At 44.5% G+C, this 19,768-nt stretch overlaps 1 protein-coding gene across 1 annotated transcript in view; it reads right to left on the bottom strand.

Annotated features, from left to right (window-relative positions):
• Positions 1 to 371: 371 nt before the first annotated feature.
• The window catches only part of CPA4 (carboxypeptidase A4), a 79,041-nt gene continuing 59,644 nt past the window's right edge, over positions 372 to 19,768 (bottom strand). The window contains 12 exon segments of the mRNA XM_073809940.1: positions 372 to 626; positions 4,806 to 4,890; positions 5,842 to 5,901; positions 6,012 to 6,211; positions 7,619 to 7,710; positions 8,863 to 8,972; positions 9,738 to 9,842; positions 11,135 to 11,236; positions 15,879 to 15,977; positions 17,228 to 17,328; positions 17,331 to 17,361; positions 17,793 to 17,874. Coding sequence (XP_073666041.1) covers positions 439 to 626; positions 4,806 to 4,890; positions 5,842 to 5,901; positions 6,012 to 6,211; positions 7,619 to 7,710; positions 8,863 to 8,972; positions 9,738 to 9,842; positions 11,135 to 11,236; positions 15,879 to 15,977; positions 17,228 to 17,328; positions 17,331 to 17,361; positions 17,793 to 17,874 — 1,255 coding nt within the window. The 3' untranslated portion in view covers positions 372 to 438.

Genomic DNA, 19,768 nt, shown 5'->3' with positions numbered 1-19,768 from the left:
CTAAAAGACAAACATTATCTCCCACGGCACTTCCCTTGGGGCCTCCACCAGAGCAAGATCATGGGCGTGGCTAGATTGGATGAGGCTACAGAACCATTTCACATGTCCTTTTATTCTAAAAATGAGGTAGAGACAGGCCACCCAGGAAGGGTTGATCCCAAGTGTGGCCTGCCCACCCAGCTATGTGGAAGGAAAGGCATACAAAGGGCTCAGTGAAACAGCGGGACCAAAATACAGCAGGGTGGCAGAAGTGCTTCTCTAAGCACACCACCAGAATGCACAAACTTCAAGGAAGGGGGCTGGAGAGGGGCTGACCTGTGTTCTCTACAAAGCCAGAGGGCTCTGACTCACATGTGAAGGAATAAGCTCCCTTTAATAGTGGCCTCAGTGTGTGTGTGTACATGTGGATAAATAAATGTAGACAGAGCAGGCTCTCTTCTAGGAGAGGTTGTCCCGCACATGCTCCATGATGGTCTTCAGCCCCAGCCAGGTCTCCTCTGCAGTGGGGATGATCTGGTTGGCTGGCAGGAAGAAGCCATAGTGCCCAATATCTCTCAATTCAAAAGTGAATGCATACTTGATGCCATTATCATATGCCCAGTCAACACTGCTGCCACTAGCTGGATCTGTTAAGTCAAAAGAGAAAACACCTTTGAAGCCTAGTTCCTTTCAGGGTTAGATGGAAAGGGGCCTGGAGCTCTGCCCACCTGTGGTTCCTTAGGGATCTACAGTTATTTCTGAAAGTCATCAGGCCTACAACATAAACACTGGCCTGATCCCTATGTCTCAGACTGTCCTGCACCATGAGGGTCTTCGCTAGTCTCAATCCAAGAGATTTTAAATCCTCATTTCCATCTTGTCACCAACTCACTGTGTAGACTCCTTCAGGTCACTGGAAGCAAATCTTTACAGAGTGTGGTAGGCAGCCTCCAAGATAGCCACGATGATCCTTGTCTCCTGGTATTCACATCCTTGTGTTGTGCCCTCCTACACTGGACAGGGCCAACTTGACCTGTTTTTCAGGAGACTGCAGAAATTAAAGTGTGTGCCCTTCAAAGCTAGGTGATAAATATCATGGGTTCCGCCTTGCTCTCTCTTGGATCACTGGCTCTGGGGAGCCAGCTGTCATGTTGTAAGGACACTCAAGAAGCCCTATAAAGAGGTCTATGTGCTGAAGAACTCAGTGCCAGTAAGTATCCCTCACTTGCCAGGCATCTGAGTGAGCCATCTGAGAAGAAGATCCTCCAGCCCCATCAAGCCTCTAGATGACTGTAGCCCTGGAAGACACCTTAACTGCAACGTCCTGAGAGTCCCTGAGCCAGAGCCACCCAGATAAGAAGCTCCTGAGTTCCTGACCCACAGAAACTGTGTAAGAAAATTAATGTTTATTGTTTTAAGCTGTTAAATTTTAGCATAGTTCTTTACATCTCAAGAGATAACTGATACACAGAGAGAAAGAAGCACAGCCCTTGGGACTTCTCTTTGCCGAAAGGCAAGAGGTCTGTTTTCCTGCTTCTTCCAGTCAAAACTCTACTAGAGAAGAAACTGGCTAAAAGTGCAAAGTGTAGATGATACTGAATACTAAAATAACAATGTAATAGCAGCTATCATTTGTTGAACATCTACCATGAGCCAGTCATCATACTGTAAAGTTTACACTTATGATCTCATTTCATCTTTAAGAGGCCAATGAGGTAGGTATTACTGTCCTTGTTTTTCAGATGAGAAAATCCAGGTTCAGAATGAATAATTTATCTAAGAAAATATAGATGGAAAATGGCAAGGCTGGAATTTAAACCCAATCCATCTGATGACAAAGCCCATGCTTTCTTCAACTGACTTGGGGTCTATTTATTATATAATATATATGTCTACTAAATGAAAATATGGGTCCCTTTGTTTTTCCATTGTTCCTAAAGCTTGTTTCTCATGATACCATTTGTGATTTTCTAGAGATGCTGCTTCTGCTACAATTACATGCTCCCAGAGGTTATGGAACAGGCTCTCCTATACTCTCTGAAATTCTTATGTAATTCCCACAGCCTTTCTCTACACTAAGAAAAATGATGAATTAAAAAAACAGGCAATGGCACCAGAAGTTTCTAGAAGTTATTTACATGGCAAGCTCAAGTATTTCAGAACAGATTTTAAATTCAGGAAGGGGCCAAGAAGACCTCTGCTGAGCAAAGTGATCAGGTTCATGAACTTCACTTTACTTGGGTCCCTGCTAAGTCTACCTACTCTTTTTTTTAAAAAACAACATATATGGGGGACTTCCCTGGTGGCACAGTGGTTAAGAATCCACCTGCCAATGCAGGGGACATGGGTTCGAGCCCTGGTCCGGGAAGATTCTACATGCCATGGAGCAACTAAGCCCCTGCGCCACAACTACTGAGCCCACATGCATACAGCCCATGCTCCGCAACAAGAGAAGCCACCGCAATGAGAAGCCCACGCACTGCAACAAAGAGTAGCCCCCTCTCGCCGCAACTAGAGAAAGCCCAGGCGCAGCAACAAAGACCCAAATGCAGCCATAAATAAATAAGTTAATAAATAAATTTACAAAAACAAGAAAAAACACATATGGGGACATACTAATAACACTGTTGTATACACTGTATTTTTCAATTAACATTTGAAGATTATTCCCTATTAGCACATACAGATCCACCTCACTCATTTAAGGGCTGCACAGTGTTTCACTGTAGTAATGCACCAAACGTGTTTTTATCCAGCACTCTACTGATGAACATTTAGTTGCTTACCAGTCTTTTGTGACTATAAACAATGCTGTCATGAACATCCTTAATACTCACAATCTATCCATGAGCTAAATGAGCCCAATGAACTTGTTTCCAGAGGAGGGGAAAGGGTTGCTAGAGGAAGGTGGCCTGAGGAAGGAGACATGAAAACTCTAAAAAGCAGACACAAGAGTTAAAGAAGCAAAACAGGCTGCGCTGTTCAGCAAAAGGATTGAACAGTCCAGTACAGCACAGAAGGCCTTCAAGATACAACAACTGACATTCAGAAGGCCACTCAGTCATGAAGAACAGAGCTTAACTCTCTTCTACATACTCTGTTTAAGAAGGCAGGAAAGTGTGAAAACCCATTTTAGAATTATTTTCATCTAAAATGATTAATCTAAGGAAAAGTTCAGCACTTGAAGGGACAAATGTCAACTACTTATATAACACATACAATAACCCAGGGAGTTAGAGTGCTTTTATACAAAAATTGATTTCATTTTGGAGAAGAAAGGAGGGCAGACAAAGCCTATAAAAAATACAGAAGATGGGCTCTTGAAAGAGGTAGGAAATATTAGGTATCCTGGACAATGCTCAGGAGAGCCTTTCTCCTCTTCTGCTGGAGGAATCTGATGAGTATCTCTTAATTTTGGCACAGCTTATGCTGGGGAGAAGAATGTTTTTGACATGAGAGGAAAAGGCCATTCTTTAAACTGGCATCTGACCCAAAAGCCAGGACCCTGGTGACCCGCAAAGATCTTTTGAGAGGACCTCCTTGGAAGGCTCCTGCCAAGTTCCTTTAGCTCTCTTTGGTGTAGGACTCAGTTCTGACTAATTAGAGGGTGGAGAACCTCTCCTGATGTGTTTGTTCTCTGAGGAGCTCCCATTCAACAACACTAGTAATAATAAACCATGAGTAATTACTGGATTGTTGCTGCAATTAGCAACACAACCACCAGCATCATGCTGAGTGCTTTATGCAGCTTGGTGGCATGTGAAACACAGACAAGAGTGCTGAGATCAGAGTACAGAGGAGGACCCAAGAGGTAGGTTGGAGAATCTTCGCAGAAGAGGAAGCCTGAGGGGAACAGCTAGTTGAGGGCGAGGTAGGTAGGACGGGACAGCAAGTTACAGTATGGAAAAGGAAAGAATTATCAACAAGTTTGCAGGGGCTTTGAGGGTGGACCAACTGTTGGAAGACTATTTACAGAAGAGGCACAGGAGGGGAAAAGAAGGGCACTTGCTTGAAAGGAGCTTTGCTCCCCACATTTTTTGTTTCTGTTTCCCATTTATAGCTAGGGGCTTGGAGAATAATCATATCCTTCAATTTGATCTAAAAATTTAAAGATCACGGCTTCCCTGGTGGCACAGTGGTTGAAAGTCTGCCTGCCGATGCAGGGGACACGGGTTCGTGCCCCGGTCCGGGAAGATCCCACATGCCGCGGAGCGGCGGGGCCCGTAAGCTATGGCCGCTGAGCCTGCGCGTCCGGAGACCGTACTCCGCAACGGCAGAGGCCACAACAGTGAGAGGCCCGCGTACCGCAAAAACAAAACAAACAAATAAAAAAAAAAATTTAAAGATCAGACTCACAGAATAAGGGAACTGGAAGGATCTCAGCAGGAATAGAGTGAAATGCTCAGATGAAACACTTCAGTGAGAAACCAAAACAAGGGTATTTCCTCCAATTGGGGTTGACTTGTAGGTGATGGGCCTCAAGACCATCTTCAGGTCTGAAGTCTTGGTAGAGTTTTTGTTTTTTCAGCTCAATGCTAATGATTGTCGGGGGAACCCCTCACCTAAGCCTGTTATGCTCAACACGTGTTCATTTTGGACAGGAAGGTGAGGGGTTCCCCTCTACCCACCGTACCACCACCTCAGTTTGATGAAGATGGCCGCACGCGACAGCTACCATCACACAGACTTGACATAAATTCAGCCTATCACTAACAACAAAAAAAGACTACAACATAGGAAGGCTGACTTGCAGCTCTTCTCCCGCTCCATTTCAAGTATCCTCTCAGAGCATTTCCTTATAACCAATAAACTCAGTGAGTACTTACAGACAGCGGTGCAGGTAGGACACACTTGGTACTCAGGGTCCGACAGGGAAGCCAGAGCTTTGGCTACACACCTTGCCACCTCATCCTAGGAGTGGGGAAATCATCAGAGTGAGAAAGAATGGATCCCGAAGCCAGACATTCCTCAGCTGTTCTGTACTGCAGTGGTTTGAAAAATTCCCGACCCCACCCTCAATGTTCCCTCCTGGTCTCCTTCTTTCCCAACCAACCAGAGCAAAGGCCTGACTTTCCCTCACCTGAAGTGAGGGAAATGGTATGGTTCCTCCAACTCCTTCTCTTATCCTCAGTTCTTTACTTCCAGTTTGGGGCAGGGGGTAAGGAGAGAGGTGGAAGAAGACCAGATAAGCATTCTGAAGCATGTATATTATAAACACAAATTGGAGGAACTGTATTCAAGCTCTTCATATCATAGATCTGGAAGGCTGCTCACCAGCCCATTAGAAATCTAATAAAGGCACAACCATCTTCACCTATCCTGAGGGAAGGGAATGTCATGTTCATGAACATGAGGGAAGGGCAAGTATGTACAAGAGAAAACCTTCTAAGAGTTAGGTGCTCCCAGAGTGGAGGTGGAGACAGGGATGCCATATATGGATGTGCCCTACACAGAGCACCTCGAGAGCAGAATCTAGTCCACACCTGGCCAGCCCTGGGTGGGGCTGCATCTGCTGGGAGGCGTGTGAGCTAGCTGTGGCCCCGGGCAGAGGGGCACACTCAAGCAGACCAGCGCGGAGAGAGAGGCCTGCAGTCACTCTGTGGATGCCAGCCCTACTCCAGTCAGTTCACCCTAAGTGCCTGCTCACATCTTGGGGTGAGTCATTGCATGTGACCCAGAGCACCCCTAGGCTGTGGCCTACACCCTACTTAAACTCTACCTTACACCAAGTGAGGAGCACCTCCCCCTTGCCCACCACAATGCTACCCACAGTTCTTGGCAAGCAGTGGGTCTGCAATATGTTTTGGTCGGAAAAACAAGTGAGAAGGAAAGACAGGGTTGGGTTTGGTTCTTGGAACTCACAGCAAACTCAGAAATAAGAGGCATCATCTTCTTCCTATTCCCAGTAGGCCTGATGGCACACTGCAAAGAACAGAGAGAGAATACTGGGGCTTCTTGAAATAAGCCCTGCTCCTGGACTTTGCAGCACCCAGGGGAAAAGCATGCCCAGGGCTGGATGCAGCCCCGCTTACCAGCTCATCAGCATCCGGGGCCTTTTTGACCATGTACCCACATGGATACGTCAGCAGCTGTGCGTAGCTGTGCAGGTCGATGAAGCATGTGAAATTCCCACGTTCCTGGATGAAATCTACCACCAGTTTCACCTCCACTTCTGAACTGGCGTGGGCTCCATGGTATACTTCGGAACAAGGGTTGTCACTGGCTCCCTCTCCTGTGGGGGGTGGCCGAAGCAGAAACCTTAACCCATAGGCTAAGGAAACAAAAATGCAGGGTACTCTACCCAGAGGAGGGGGAGAAGGCATAGGCAGGCCATTACTAGCTTCTCCCTGAGAATCTGGTCCATAGTGTATGTAAATTGCAGGGAGGGTGTGGCAGTGGGGTGCTGGATCTGCCACACATGGGCAGGAAAACTGGTAGAACTCCTCTAAATGGAGAGAGCTGACCTTGTATTGTATCACCAACAGTTGTCATAAATAATTAATATCATACTTGACGGTGAGTTGTCAATTAATAAGTATTCTAGATAATTAATATGAATACCAATTAATAATGAAAATGACTCCATTTATTCTGGTGTCAACTCATTCTCTTGGTTCAGATCTTAATGGCCAAGTGCTGCCAAAGATAATCTATTGTTGTGGCTAAAATCTCTTGATTATTTGACAGGTATTTAGAATTACTGCCTTCTGTATTACCTCACAATATAGGCCCCTAAGGTATCTGGTGTATGTGTGAAACCACCCCTGTTGTAACTTAACTTTGACACCCTCAATTCCCACATTTGTATCAGCTCCTTTCCCACAGTCACATTATTTTTCCCCCAGTGGTTTTTGTGGTATTTCTATGCAAGTAAGAGAATTAAAACCATTACATTAAAACATTACACTAAAAACAAAACATCAGTACAGCTGAATAGTGAAAGAGAACTCTCGGGCTTTGAAATTGAAAAGTGAGTTTAGGTCCTAATTCTTATCAACCATATGCTCTTGAGATTGTCTCTGAGCTTCAGTTGTTTCATTTCAGACAAGAAAACTCAGTCTCCAAGTCAGAAGAATAAATAAGATTATACATGGGAAGGTACCTGGCACATAGTTGGCACTATTGTGGGGATGATTTTTAAATAACTGGAACTCAGAACCCAGGACTCCTAATTCTCATTCTCTTTCCATGACATCAAAGGGCTGAGGTTCATATTTACACATCTAAGGGTAAACTGCTGTAGTTTAATCCTCACAATGTGATCTTGCCTGTTGGGGTAACAGTGCTAATTGCTCTCTTCTGAGTTGCCACCAACAGCCCTTCCACCCATCCGGTATTGCCCAGAAGCTGGGATGGCCAGGGTACAAAGCAGGCCCATGAATTTATATATATAAGATAGAATAGTTTTTAAAATAGTAGCATTCTCTCAGGAGGACAGGAATTGTTCCTCCATTCCCTTTCAAAATTACAAATAATAATAGTAAAATGATACATAGAGAGAATAAGGGACTTACCCAAGTTTCTCAATGAACCAGCAATGGAACTAGCCTGGAAACCAGCTCCCTCACTGCCAGCTCAGAGGCCTGTGGACCAGACTACCCAGGGGTAGCAGGATTTAAAAACTGTCTCCCCAACCTACCTGCAAAACTAACACTCCAATTTCTATTTGGATCAGTACCAACGCAGGAGCTTCCAGGATTTAGAGACCGTGTCTTCCTCCATAATCGGTTCGGAAAAATTCACGAAGGAAGGAACAACATTCAGAGATGCATCAGGGCACAGGAGAGGTGAAGGTTTTCTTTGGGGGACTATGATGGAGATGGCACCATGGATGGGACAAGCTGCCTGCAGCTCTGGAGGCAACTCCAGAGATCTGGAGGATCATCGGGGCTTCAGCCCTCACTAACTGCGGAGTCTCTCATGCCCCAGAGAGAGGAGGTTTAGCCCTTCTGGCCCGGAGAAAAGGACCTCGCCAAAATGCCCTGATGGGACCCAGGCTGACACCATCTGAGTCCACTGAATAACTTTGGGCTTCAGTAAAAGTGGGACAAATGGACATTATGGGCCTCAGTGATCACTGATGTGACAGGAAGTGCACGGCAACTATTTTATCCTTGCCTAAAAAATTAACCTGACTCCAACCAAGCATCTAGATCTGACCACAAGTGAATAGGAAATACAGGAGATGAGGGAATAAATTAAATGGCATAGAACAAAGAAGCCATCAGGCAAATTCAGAATGTGACACATTCTACAGGACAATTTACTTGGTTTCTCCAACAAATGAATGACATTTTAAAAGATATGTTGGGGGGGGGCGGGGGTGGTACCACTGTAGAATAAAAAGGCCTGCAGAGCCGTAACAACCAAATGCAGGTACAGACCTTATTTGGATCCTGATTTCAACAAACTTGTCTCAAAAGACAGTTTAAAGATAATTAGGGATATCAGATGATATTAAAGAACTTCCATTAATTTTTTACAGTTGATAGTGGTATATTGTTCGTTGTTTTAATTATCATCAGCTAGAGATGACTACTAAAGAAGTTTGAATGAAGTAACCTTATGTCTGGGATTTGCTTTAAAATACATCAGGAAAAATGTGTGGGAGGGAAAGAAATGAAAAGAAGATTGGTAAAGTGTTGATAATTGTTCAAGATCCATAATAGGGAGTTCATTAGACTATTCTCTCTAAGAAAAAAATATTCCCTGGTGACTCTTAGCTCAGAGAATGACTGGAAAATGAGACCCCAAGGAAGCTCCTAACGTGCACATTTTGTGGAAGTTTTCTCTAAGGTCATACAACTATTTAGTTGCAAAGCAAGGAATTCAACAAAAAAGTCTTAACTCCAAACCCAGCCTATTCTGTCAGTATTACTCACTTGAGTTTGTGTGTATACATATCCATCAGGATTGGCCACAGTCAACAAGAAAATATCCATTTTCTCCAAGATGGAGGTGATGGCTGGATCCTTCCCATAATCAGATACAGTCTAAGCAGAGACAACGAGCTTGTCAGCTGTGCCCTGCAGGCTGGGTTGCTAGGTCTAAGTCCGTTTATCTTCCCAAGATGCCCAACTCCTAGAACAGCATCCACCCTCTGCAGCCTCCCTGCCACCCTCATAGGTGCAGCGCTCTGCAAAGCCCATGGAGCAATTCAAAACCTGGGGAAACATGGTTGCCTGATGACATCAACCTCAGTGAGTCCTGGGCTGCCTTGTTTATTCATTCCTTCCAGGGGGCGGGAACAGGGGAGGGGAGAGCCGCACATCATAATAGTTATTAGGAATCTGAGCACGCCCCCTCCCCGTGCTAGGGGTAGGGAAGATGGATCCTCCACTTGCACCACCCCTCCACTGGTGCTGGCTTAAAATAGACTTTCCAGAGGGACATGGAGATAGCATGAGGTCCCTGAGGGTCTGGGTGGCCTGAAAGGGACTAAAGGTAAAGCTTACCTGAGCTTTGCTACTGAGAAGACTCTGCTCCCTTCCTGCGGGACTGACTGTGGGTCAGGGTTTTAGGGCCACCTCTGCAGCTCATTAGCTTGCTTGCTGCTATGAATGCACTTTGTCATTTAGCCACAGTGGCCTGACTATGGGGCTCTGATCTTTTGCTTCTCCAATCAGAAAAGGCACCCCCCCAGCCTATCATGTCTGTGCATAGTGCCTTCCTATCTCGTCGCCAGGGTCTAGCTGTGTGGGACGCTGCAGGGCAATCCGGGCCCAACAGAATTCTGGGGTAATACAAGGCAACATGACCTTCCTTGCGGTCCAGATCACCGTGGCCTGTGAGATCCACTCCTGGGAATGGATACCTGAATTCAGCCAAATGGTCAGCTGCTGCCTGCCTTCTCCAGTGCTGAACTGTGGAAGGAAAAAGAGGCCAGAAAATGACCCTCCTGCCCGCCTGCGTCTCCGCTCACCTCTCCTCTCCTCTTCCCAGCTCGCCCCTATTCATTTAATCAATTTAAGATCATTCAGAGACCAAATGTCTGAGGGCACCATCCCTTTATCGGGCTTCTTCGTGACCAGGGAGCTTAATTTGTTGGCTGGCAGGGCCCAGTTGCAGCACCGCAGCTCCGGGCAGCTTGAGCCACTCCAAGGTTGGAAGCAAATAGGAAGGGGAAACAATTGCTACTGTGAATTATAATGCCCGTGTGATTAGAGATACTATTATGCCTCTTGAAAGACCTCAAATGGTAGCCCAACAGAGAGACACAAAAGTGCATGAACCAGCCTGTTCTACTTGAGGCAATAAATGAAATCAGTTTTAAAATGAGGAAAGGGAGGGTTCACTAAAGCTCTTTGTAAACAGCATGAAATGAATTCTGGCTGCTGCTTTTTAGTGTGGGGCCCCCTTGGGTCAGAGCTTGGTGCTAATGAAGCAAGGGTCTCCAGCAGTTGGCAAATAATCTAAATTCATGTAGATAATTTTACAGCAACCAGCTCAATGGCAGGTCTTCTCCCACCGGTAATTTCACCATTGCTATAAACCTGGGCTCCTCAGGGCCTGTATGGATTCAAGGGTTTGACAAATTCTAGGCACCATCACTTGTTCCATGGTTTGTAACTCCAAATTCCTTTTTATTCATTTGGCTGGATTATTTATGTAATTTATGTCACTGCCATAAATTCTCTATTTCTTTTGCCAATATAGACCTGAAATCTGTTAGAAATATCTGGAAATTAGGCTTTATGCAGCCAAGGATCATAGACTGGGCTTAAAACTACATCAACCCTAAAATCAGCTTCCTAGATTGCTTTTCCAATAAGGAAAATAAGCAGAATAGAATTTTTAGGCCCATTCCAATTTGTCTTAATATTTACAGAAGATGGGAATGGAGGGAAAAGACTGTGGCCAATCTGAGAGCTTTCTAGAACACTAACCGCCTCCCATCTCTTCCTGATTCTGCTTTTCAGCCAAAACTTGGAATGCGATGTGCTCCTTCTTACTCCTCCCACATTAGGCAGAAGCAGGGGACCCTCTGTCAGACCAAATTCGAATCCGGGTAGATGTCTCCTCACCTCACCCTCCTCCCTAAAGTCAAGGAGGTCCTATAAAGCTACCTCTTTCAGAGGTGTGAGGGCTGAATCTTGGACACAAGGAACCAGGAACCTGAGTCTAGTCGGGCCCTTCAAAGTGCATGGGGCCTCACCTTCAGTACATATACTGACCGGTTTTCAAATAAATGCCCAATCTTCACCCTGCTTGCCAAGTCAGGAAAATCTCTGGCAATGCTGTCTATCTCATGGTAAATCTGAACTGTGAAAAGGTAAACACAGGAGCATTTAAAAATTTTGTTCAGCTCTGGGTGGGTATATGTGAACTTAATCTTGTTGATCTTAATGATTTTTTACAGTCCCCTAACCTGGGGGTTGTCAATATTATCGGCATGGAATGCTTATTCTTAAGCAACTGCCTAAGAATCCGTTTCTACAGTTTTCTAGAGAAAAACACATTTTATTTGTCCACAAAATTATAGCCCATTAAACTAGAGTAGAGAGACTTGTGCAGATACTGCTCCAACAGTGTGGCCCTTTGCAGTATACTAGGCTCAATAATCAGCAAGGGTCCCATTTAGCCAAGGTTCTTAAAAAGCATTGCTCTCCAAACTTTTTTATCACTTTCTCCATCAGTTAAAAAAAAAATTCAGTTGGGCTTCCCTGGTGGCGCAGTGGTTGAGAATCTGCCTGCTAATGCAGTGGACACGGGTTCGAGCCCTAGTCTGGGAGGATCCCACATGCCGCGGAGCAACTAGGCCCGTGAGCCACAACTACTGATCCTGCGCGTCTGGAGCCTGTGCTCCGCAACAAGAGAGGCCACAATAGTGAGAGAGGCCTGCGCACCGCGATGAAGAGTGGCCCCCGCTTGCCACAACTAGAGAAAGCCCTCACACAGAAACGAAGACCCAACACAGCAAAAATAAATAAAATAAATTAATAAACTCCTACCCCCAACATCTTCTTAAAAAAAAAAATTCAGTATGCACCATGAATATATATAATACCACACAAGTATATTATGTACATTATAAAACAAAAAAATAGAAACAAAAATTGTTGCATTGCTCAATATCAGAAAAACAAACCCAATGCAAAAATGGGCAGAAGACCTAAATAGACATTTCTCCAAAGAAAATATACAGACTGCCAACAAACACATGAAAGAATGCTCAACATCATTAATTAGAGAAATGCAAATCAAAACTACAATGAGATATCATCTCACACCAGTCAGAATCGCCATCATCTAAAAATCTACAAACAGGGCTTCCCTGGTGGTGCAGTAGTTGGGAGTCCACCTGCCGATGTGGGGGATGCGGGTTCGTGCCCCGGTTCGGGAGGATCCCACATGCCGCGGAGCAGCTGGGCCTGTGAGCCATGGCCGCTGGGCCTGCGCGTCCGGAGCCTGTGCTCCACAACACAAAAAAAAAAAAAAAAAAAAAAAATCTACAAACAATAAATGCTGGAGAGGGTGTGGAGAAAAGGGAACCCTCTTGCACTGTTGGTGGGAATGTAAATTGATACAGTCACTATGGAGAACAGTATGGAGGTTCCTTAAAAAACTAAAAATAGAACTACCATACAACCCAGCAAACCCACTACTGGGCATATATCCTGCAAAAACCATAATTCAAAAAGAGTCATGTACCACAATATTCATTGCAGTTCTATTTACAATAGCCAGGACATGGAAGCAACCTAAGTGTCCATCAACAGACGAATGGATAGAGAAGATGTGGCACATGTCTACAATGGAATATTACTCAGCCATAAACAGAAATGAAATTGAGTTATTTGTAGTGAGGTGGATGGGCCTAAAGTCTGTCATACAGAGTGAAGTAAGTCTGAAAGAGAAAAACAAATACCATATGCTAACACATATATATGGAATCTAAAATAACAAAAACAGAAAAGGTCATGAAGAACCTAGGGGCAAGACAGGAATAAAGACACAGACCTACTAGAGAATGGACTTGAGGATACGGGGAGGGGGAAGGGTAAGCTGGGACAAAGTGAGAGAGTGGCATGGACATATATACACTACCAAATGTAAAATAGATAGCTAGTGGGAAGCAGCCACATAGCACAGGGAGATCAGCTCGGTGCTTTGTGACCACCTAGAGGTGGGGGATAGGGAGGGTGGGAGGGAGGGAGACGCAAAAGGGAAGAGATATGGGGATATATGTATATGTATAATTGATTCACTTTGTTATAAAGCAGAAACTAATACACAACTGTAAAGCAATTATACTCCAATAAAGATGTTAAAAAAAATTGTTGCATTAACAATAAATACAGGACTTCTATGGTGGCGCAGTGGTTAAGAATCTGCCTGCCAATGCAGGGGACACGGGTTCGAGCCCTGGTCTGGGAAGATCCCACATGCCACGGAGCAACTAAGCCCGCGTGCCACAACTACTGAGCCTGCGCTCTAGAGCCCGCAAGCCACAACTGCTGAACCCATGTGCTGCAACTACTGAAGCCCATGCGCCTAGAGCCCGTGCTCCACAGCAAAAGAAGCCACCGCAATGAGAAGCCCGTGCACCACAACAAAGAGTAGCCCCCTCTCGCCGCAACTAGAGAAAGCCCACGTTCAGCAACAAAGACCCAATGCAGCCAAAAATAAATAAATAAATTTATTTTAAAGATAATAATAAATACAAATATATGTAGAAATATAAATAGAAGTTGCAATAGTTTATTTCTCCATCCCAGTGGACCATCTTGCTTATACCCTGCCATACAAGCACCCCACTTTGGAAATGATTCTTCAAAGGCTTTGAGAGGGCACGTGAAGAGCTATATAAATCACGGCTACAAATGCTTCCATTTGCTTTCAGTAAAAAAAAAAAAGTTTGATTTAAATGGAGTTCATCCATCTTAGTTGTTCAAACCTTTTGAGGATTGAAATAAGGAAATAAACAAATTTCTGTTTAGACCTTAAAATTGAAAGAAGGAGCTTTACCAAGAACGAAAATGTGTAATCAATATAGAATAAAATCAAGCTTAAAGGATTTATCAGACTTGCAGCCATTATGGCAGATTGAGCAGAAGCAAGAAACTACCTCCCAAATATATAGACAAGCCAGATAAAATACAATGAAAATAAGTCCCAGCCAAATTTAAAAGCCAAAAAAAAGGAAAAATTGTGGGTGCCAGAAATTTAGAGGGAACAAGGTAACACAGTAAAGGGCAGAAGATGAAGCCCCAGAACCAGATATCCACTTTAGGCACCGAGAGTTTATAGCAACCAGGAATAGGAGTAGAGGGCAATGGACCCTGCATGGGGCAAGGAGCTGGAACTTGAGAGCTGGGAATTGGTAATTCTGGCCATGCAAAGGGCCTGGAAACTCTACCCACTGACCCTAGAACGTCAGATGCCTGCCCTGAGTCATGAGAGGAAAGAGAGTCACCCAGGAAAAGTTAAAACACTAAGCTGTGTCCAGATGAGGGGTGCAAATTCACACTGCCAACATCAGGGGAAAACTTACCCACAAAACTAACAACAATAACAGCAACCACAACAATACATACAAAGGATCTGAAACTAGAAACCCCGGCAGAGACAAACATGAAATTCCCTTTAGAGACCTAAGAAGGCCCAAGTGATTGTGGAATATGAGCTCTTAAAAGCGGTTTTTAAAAAGAACTGACTATGAACAAGTCAGAAGGGAGATGGTACACCAACCCACAGCAAAAGGCCTTGCAGGGAATGATAGATGGCTGTAAGCCAGATGACAATGATACCTAAAGCCAGAGAACAAAAGTGAGTGGATGGGAAAGTGAGGCTCCTGCAGCAGGCAGGTGAGGGGATGGAGTTTCCAGAATCTGGGGTGACATTTGCTACTGGTTAGCTCAGCTAGGGAGTGCCCCATGTTAATGAGGCTAACATCATGGGTTTGATCCCTGTGTGGGCCCTTAGCTCTGCTTTCGTCCATGGCCCTGGACTGAACTCCTAACTTTATCCAGGTGTTTTGCAGCTGTATGTCATTGGTCACAAGAGGGATCAAGGGGCAGTGCGGCTGGAAGTGTACACATTAAACAAAGCTACTGACAATCCTGGGAAAGAAGGGGAAATATTTGGTCAAGCTTTGAAAAAAACCTCATCTAGAAGAAAAATAATTCAAAGGATATGCCTCATGAAAAGCATGCCAAGGACTCTATCTTTGGGTATAAAGAACAACATATATTCAGCTATAGGAAGAATACCAATTTAGATTTGGGGTGTCTTCCTGAGTTAATAGAGAGTTTCCAGACTAAGGAAGAAGACATTGAGGGACCTAAGAAAACCATATGCTATGTGATTCAGTTCCATTCCAGTCCTTCTTGGTTCCTCAAATTCCAATATCATATTAAATTATTCTGCTCTAAATTTCTCATTTGAAGGGTTGGCTTACCTTGAAAGTCAGTCATCTATATAAGTGATTTCTAACTAAACACAGCACCAAAGCGCATTATGGAATAAATATACGTTATAAGTAGTCATGATAAATGAGTGGAAATATTTGGTTAACCTTGGAAATAATCACTTGTCTATTTGCCTGGGATAAGAAACACTTTAATCTGAGTGAATAAAATACAGGGATTCTGGTGGGGTATAAGAAGGTTGAATTACAAGGACTGGAAATGATTGCAATTATTTCATGGTTTTCTTTGAGGGGTTGCTTAAGAAAAGAACGAAGCACGTGGGAGAAAATGTTCAGTTTGTGTTTCACTATGCTCTTAGGTGTTGGTGGGAGATAAACAAACAAAGAATTAGAAAAGAATTGAAAAATGGATAACTAGTAAGAACCTGCTGTATAAAAAGATTTTAAAAATTCTAAAATTAAAAAAAAAAAAGAAAAGAATTGAAGAGTAGCCAATGACCTTGATCTTAACCTGCTCTGAAATACTTACAGCTTCCAGGGAATGATAGGCTCCATAGTTGAAGTTATTACTGCTCCGTTCTTGACCTTCATTGTACTGCATTTCCTCATCTTCATTATCTAAAAGGGCCTAAAACAGACAGGGCAACATTACAAAGTGATCCTTTGGGGATGGAGCTTCATGCTGTTTCCACCATATCTTGGGACATGTGGTAGCCAAGATGGCAGCACCCTTGGCACACATATCAAGAAGCACAAATGTCAAGGTGTAAAAGGAGGTCTGATTTCTTCCACATATCTATATAATCTTACTTCTTGGAGCCCAATGTACATCACCTCATTCAAAACCTACTTACTTCCTGGAAGCAACATATGTGCTATTTGGTTATTCTATACCACAAATTCTCTAGTCATCAGTCTGCATCTGGTATCCAGTGCCTCTGAAATACCCAGCTTGGGAAACCATTCAGAAACAAAGAAATTCTTACAACCACTCATACTTTGAAGGTTCCTGGCAGATGTCTGTGACATGTGAGGATGATTAATAAGCTCACAGCTGCTCACACCATCAGGAAACTCCTGGGCCAAATCACCAATTAGTCCACAACCCACCTCAGTGAAGGAGAGAACATGAGCCAGACACTGCCCTGCTGTTCAAATACAGCTCATGAGGCTGGTGTCTGGCTTAGGCAGTGATGTTCCCTCTGCTGGGGGCTGCTGGTGACATTCTCCCTTTCTCAAAGGATGCTTTTTTTTTGGCCGCACCGCACAGCACACGGGATCTCAGTTCCCCGACCAGGGATCGAACCCATGTCCCCTGCAGTGGAAGTGTGGGGTCCTAACCACTGGACCACCAGGGAATTCCCAAAGGATGCTTTTTATGACTGGTCTTCAGCACCTCCCCACCAGGGCCCCACCTTCTACCCACCATACACTCTGTTCTTCCCTCCTGACTTCAAATAAGAAAAGGGAGAGGGACTTAATACTTGTGGGGCATCTATGACGTATCTGGCACTGTTAGACATTTTATGTACATTGAGCCACTTAAACTTCTCAATAAATTGTATGAAGTAGGTATAACTATTACCGTTTTACTGATGAAGAAACAGAGTCTCAAGAGGTTAACAGCTTGTCCAAAGTCACACAGCTAGCAGTTAGCAAAATCAGGATTTGGATCCAGATCTGGCTGGTTTCCTAACCCATGTATGCCCTTTCTAGTACAACATGTTCCTCTAACAAGTCACTGCACTTTACTTCCATATACTTCAATGTCTTCATCTTTTAAATGGAGAAGAATAAGACCAGAACTTGAAAATGTCTCAAGTCCACTCTGGCTGCTTGGTCCTATGTGAGACCAGTGAGGGACCTTGGCCTATCCACCTGCAGGTCTTCAACAGTCACCAAGTACTCTAAGCCCTGGGACTTCAGGAAGGATTTGACTGGCTGCAGACTGACAGAAGGGAACACGACATCCACAGGCAATCAAAGGTAGAGGGAGATTTCCAGAAGTTGAGCTGAAGAGAACAGAAGTAAAACCAGGTTAAAGGATAGTTCAGGTAAAAGGCACAATGAGCTCATTCTTCTAGAACAGCTGCCAAAAGCTTTGGTGATCCCTGAGGGGTTGGATTCTGCACAAGGGAAAACTTCGCCATTTCATAATTTTATCTGGTCAGGCCTCCCCAGCAGGCAATACCTGGCAAAGCCCAAGAAGTAATAAGTCAGTGCAGACAGAAAGATGGAGCCCCTTGCTGAGGCCTCTCATCTCCCTGGACAGCACTGCTGTGATCTACAGCACTTCTCCCCCACCAACCCTCTCAATTGTATAAAGGCATGTTGACTAATACAGGATTATACACAGAAACTCTTCAGGAATAACAATGCCAGTGCTGCAAGAGTCTTCTCCCACTAAAGTTAATTGATACCCAAGAGAAGGAGAACTAGGTACCTTAAAGTTGTCTGAATTCACTAGCTGACTTAGTTTGCTGATCTCATCTCCATTTCTGACATTAATCCTGAAAACTTGGTCCCTGGAGAAAGGAAAAAAAAGTAAAAGATAATGGTGAGCTTTCAGCTGGCAAATAAACCTCAGGCCTACTATCCCAGACATAACTGGGCCGAAGGAGAGGAAATGGTCTAGTCTTTGGTTATAATGTATAGCCATTAAAAATAAGACTACGTGGCAAATATGAAAAAGTGCTTATGGTATAACTTTAAGGGAAATATTAAGTGAAAGAGCAGGACACAAAATTGTATGTATGCCATGATTGCAAGTATGGAAAAAGCAGATGCATTGGAAGAAAAACAGACAATGGAAATATAGCAAATGCTGACAGTGCTTATGTTCGGGTCATGGGATTATGGATGACTTACTTTTTTCCCCTCGTATCTGTTTTCTGTAATGTGGTCATATTACTTTATAATGAAAAACATATATATTTTGCAGAAAGGAATGTTCCTGAGTTACACGCAAAGCTAACTCAAGACATAAAGAAGCACTTCTTCACTGTCAGGGTCTAGGACTGAAACTCTGGCTGAATGTCCATGCTGGAAAGAGCTAGAAAAGAGAATAGACCTTCCATCCTTGGAGGGTTAGTTATTTTTCTTCTTAGCAAAGAGGGGAGAGGCTGCGTGCTCTCCCAGGCCCTTCCAGCTCCAGAACCCTATACAAATGCATGGTACTGGGGCTGAACTCGGGATTCATCCTCCCTATGGGGCCCTGATAGGGGCCAGTCCCGAATCCCCCTTTGTTATTTGTCCCGCACTTGTTTCCTATACACCATTTAGCTCCCGCAGCAGCAGCAGGGGTAGAGGCCCCTGAAGTCCTGTGTGTGGGTGGGAGAAGGCCGAGCCTGAAAAGCTGCCTTTGTGCTCTGGGCCGGCTCAGAAAGCCAGGGGAGCCATTAGGCCGTTGCTAGGTGACGGCCCGAATGAATCCACACTCGACGCTGTCACATGCGTCATCCCTTTAACACAAATGAATGCAGGAGAAGCTGCTGGAGAGGGCTGTGGGCTGAAGGACCTGTTGACAGAGAAAATGGTTCTGTCACAGGGAGCTAAACGTGCAGCCACATGTGGCAGATCAGCATCTCCTCATCAGAAAACTGGCTCAATCCGGATGGACTCTCAGAGTTTAACTTTGTTCTGGGAGCTTCTGGGGGATCTCCGTGGGGTCTAGGCTAGCATCAAGGAGGCAAGGTCCACTGCAGAGTTGCTTCTGTTGCAGATGGCAAGTCTGGAGGAAACGCCATTGATGAAGCTTCACTTTCTCCCAGCTCATCCGGTCTCCACAGGGTTCTCGGAGGTGGGCAGCCAACTGCATCCCATGGGAGCTGCTGAGGCCATGGTGGAGAAGCCACTGGCTGGCGGGTCTCAGCCTGAACCCAACAGGCTTGCTAGGTGTTGGACTGCAGCCCTGCAAAGATGGGGAATCAAACCACCATTTCCCTGACACAGGAAAGCAGCCTTGCAAAAGAAACAGGTTGAAAACAGAAGAGAAATCCTTCCTCCTGGCTGAGTACAAGGACCCATCTGCAGAACTCATGCTCTGTCACAACTCACCCTAATACCCCAGAAAAAGAGGCGTCTTAAAAATGGGTGTTCTGGAAAGTGCCTGTGCATTGACATCTCTGTTAGCAAAATGAGGCATCGGTAAAATACAGCACTGACTTGAGTAATCACAAAGAGAAAGAGGAGAGAGAAGGAACAGGAAGAGGAAAAAAAGAGAAACATAAGAATAAGGAGCTCTTAAGAGTATGAAAATCATGTTACACATTCATCCACAGCATGTGTTTTAATTCTCCCAAAGTGATAACTTCACAACAGAACTTTCATACTCCTGGGCACTGTTCATGATAAGGGAACACAGTGAATCTAACTGGCCCAGATGATGATTAAAACCACAGTGCATTTCATCATGTCCTA

The sequence above is a fragment of the Tursiops truncatus genome, chromosome 9 (assembly GCF_011762595.2).
Source record: "Tursiops truncatus isolate mTurTru1 chromosome 9, mTurTru1.mat.Y, whole genome shotgun sequence".
NCBI lineage: Eukaryota > Metazoa > Chordata > Mammalia > Artiodactyla > Delphinidae > Tursiops > Tursiops truncatus.
The sequence above is the reverse complement of the archived record's forward strand: the minus strand, read 5'-3'. Positions and strand labels throughout refer to the sequence as shown.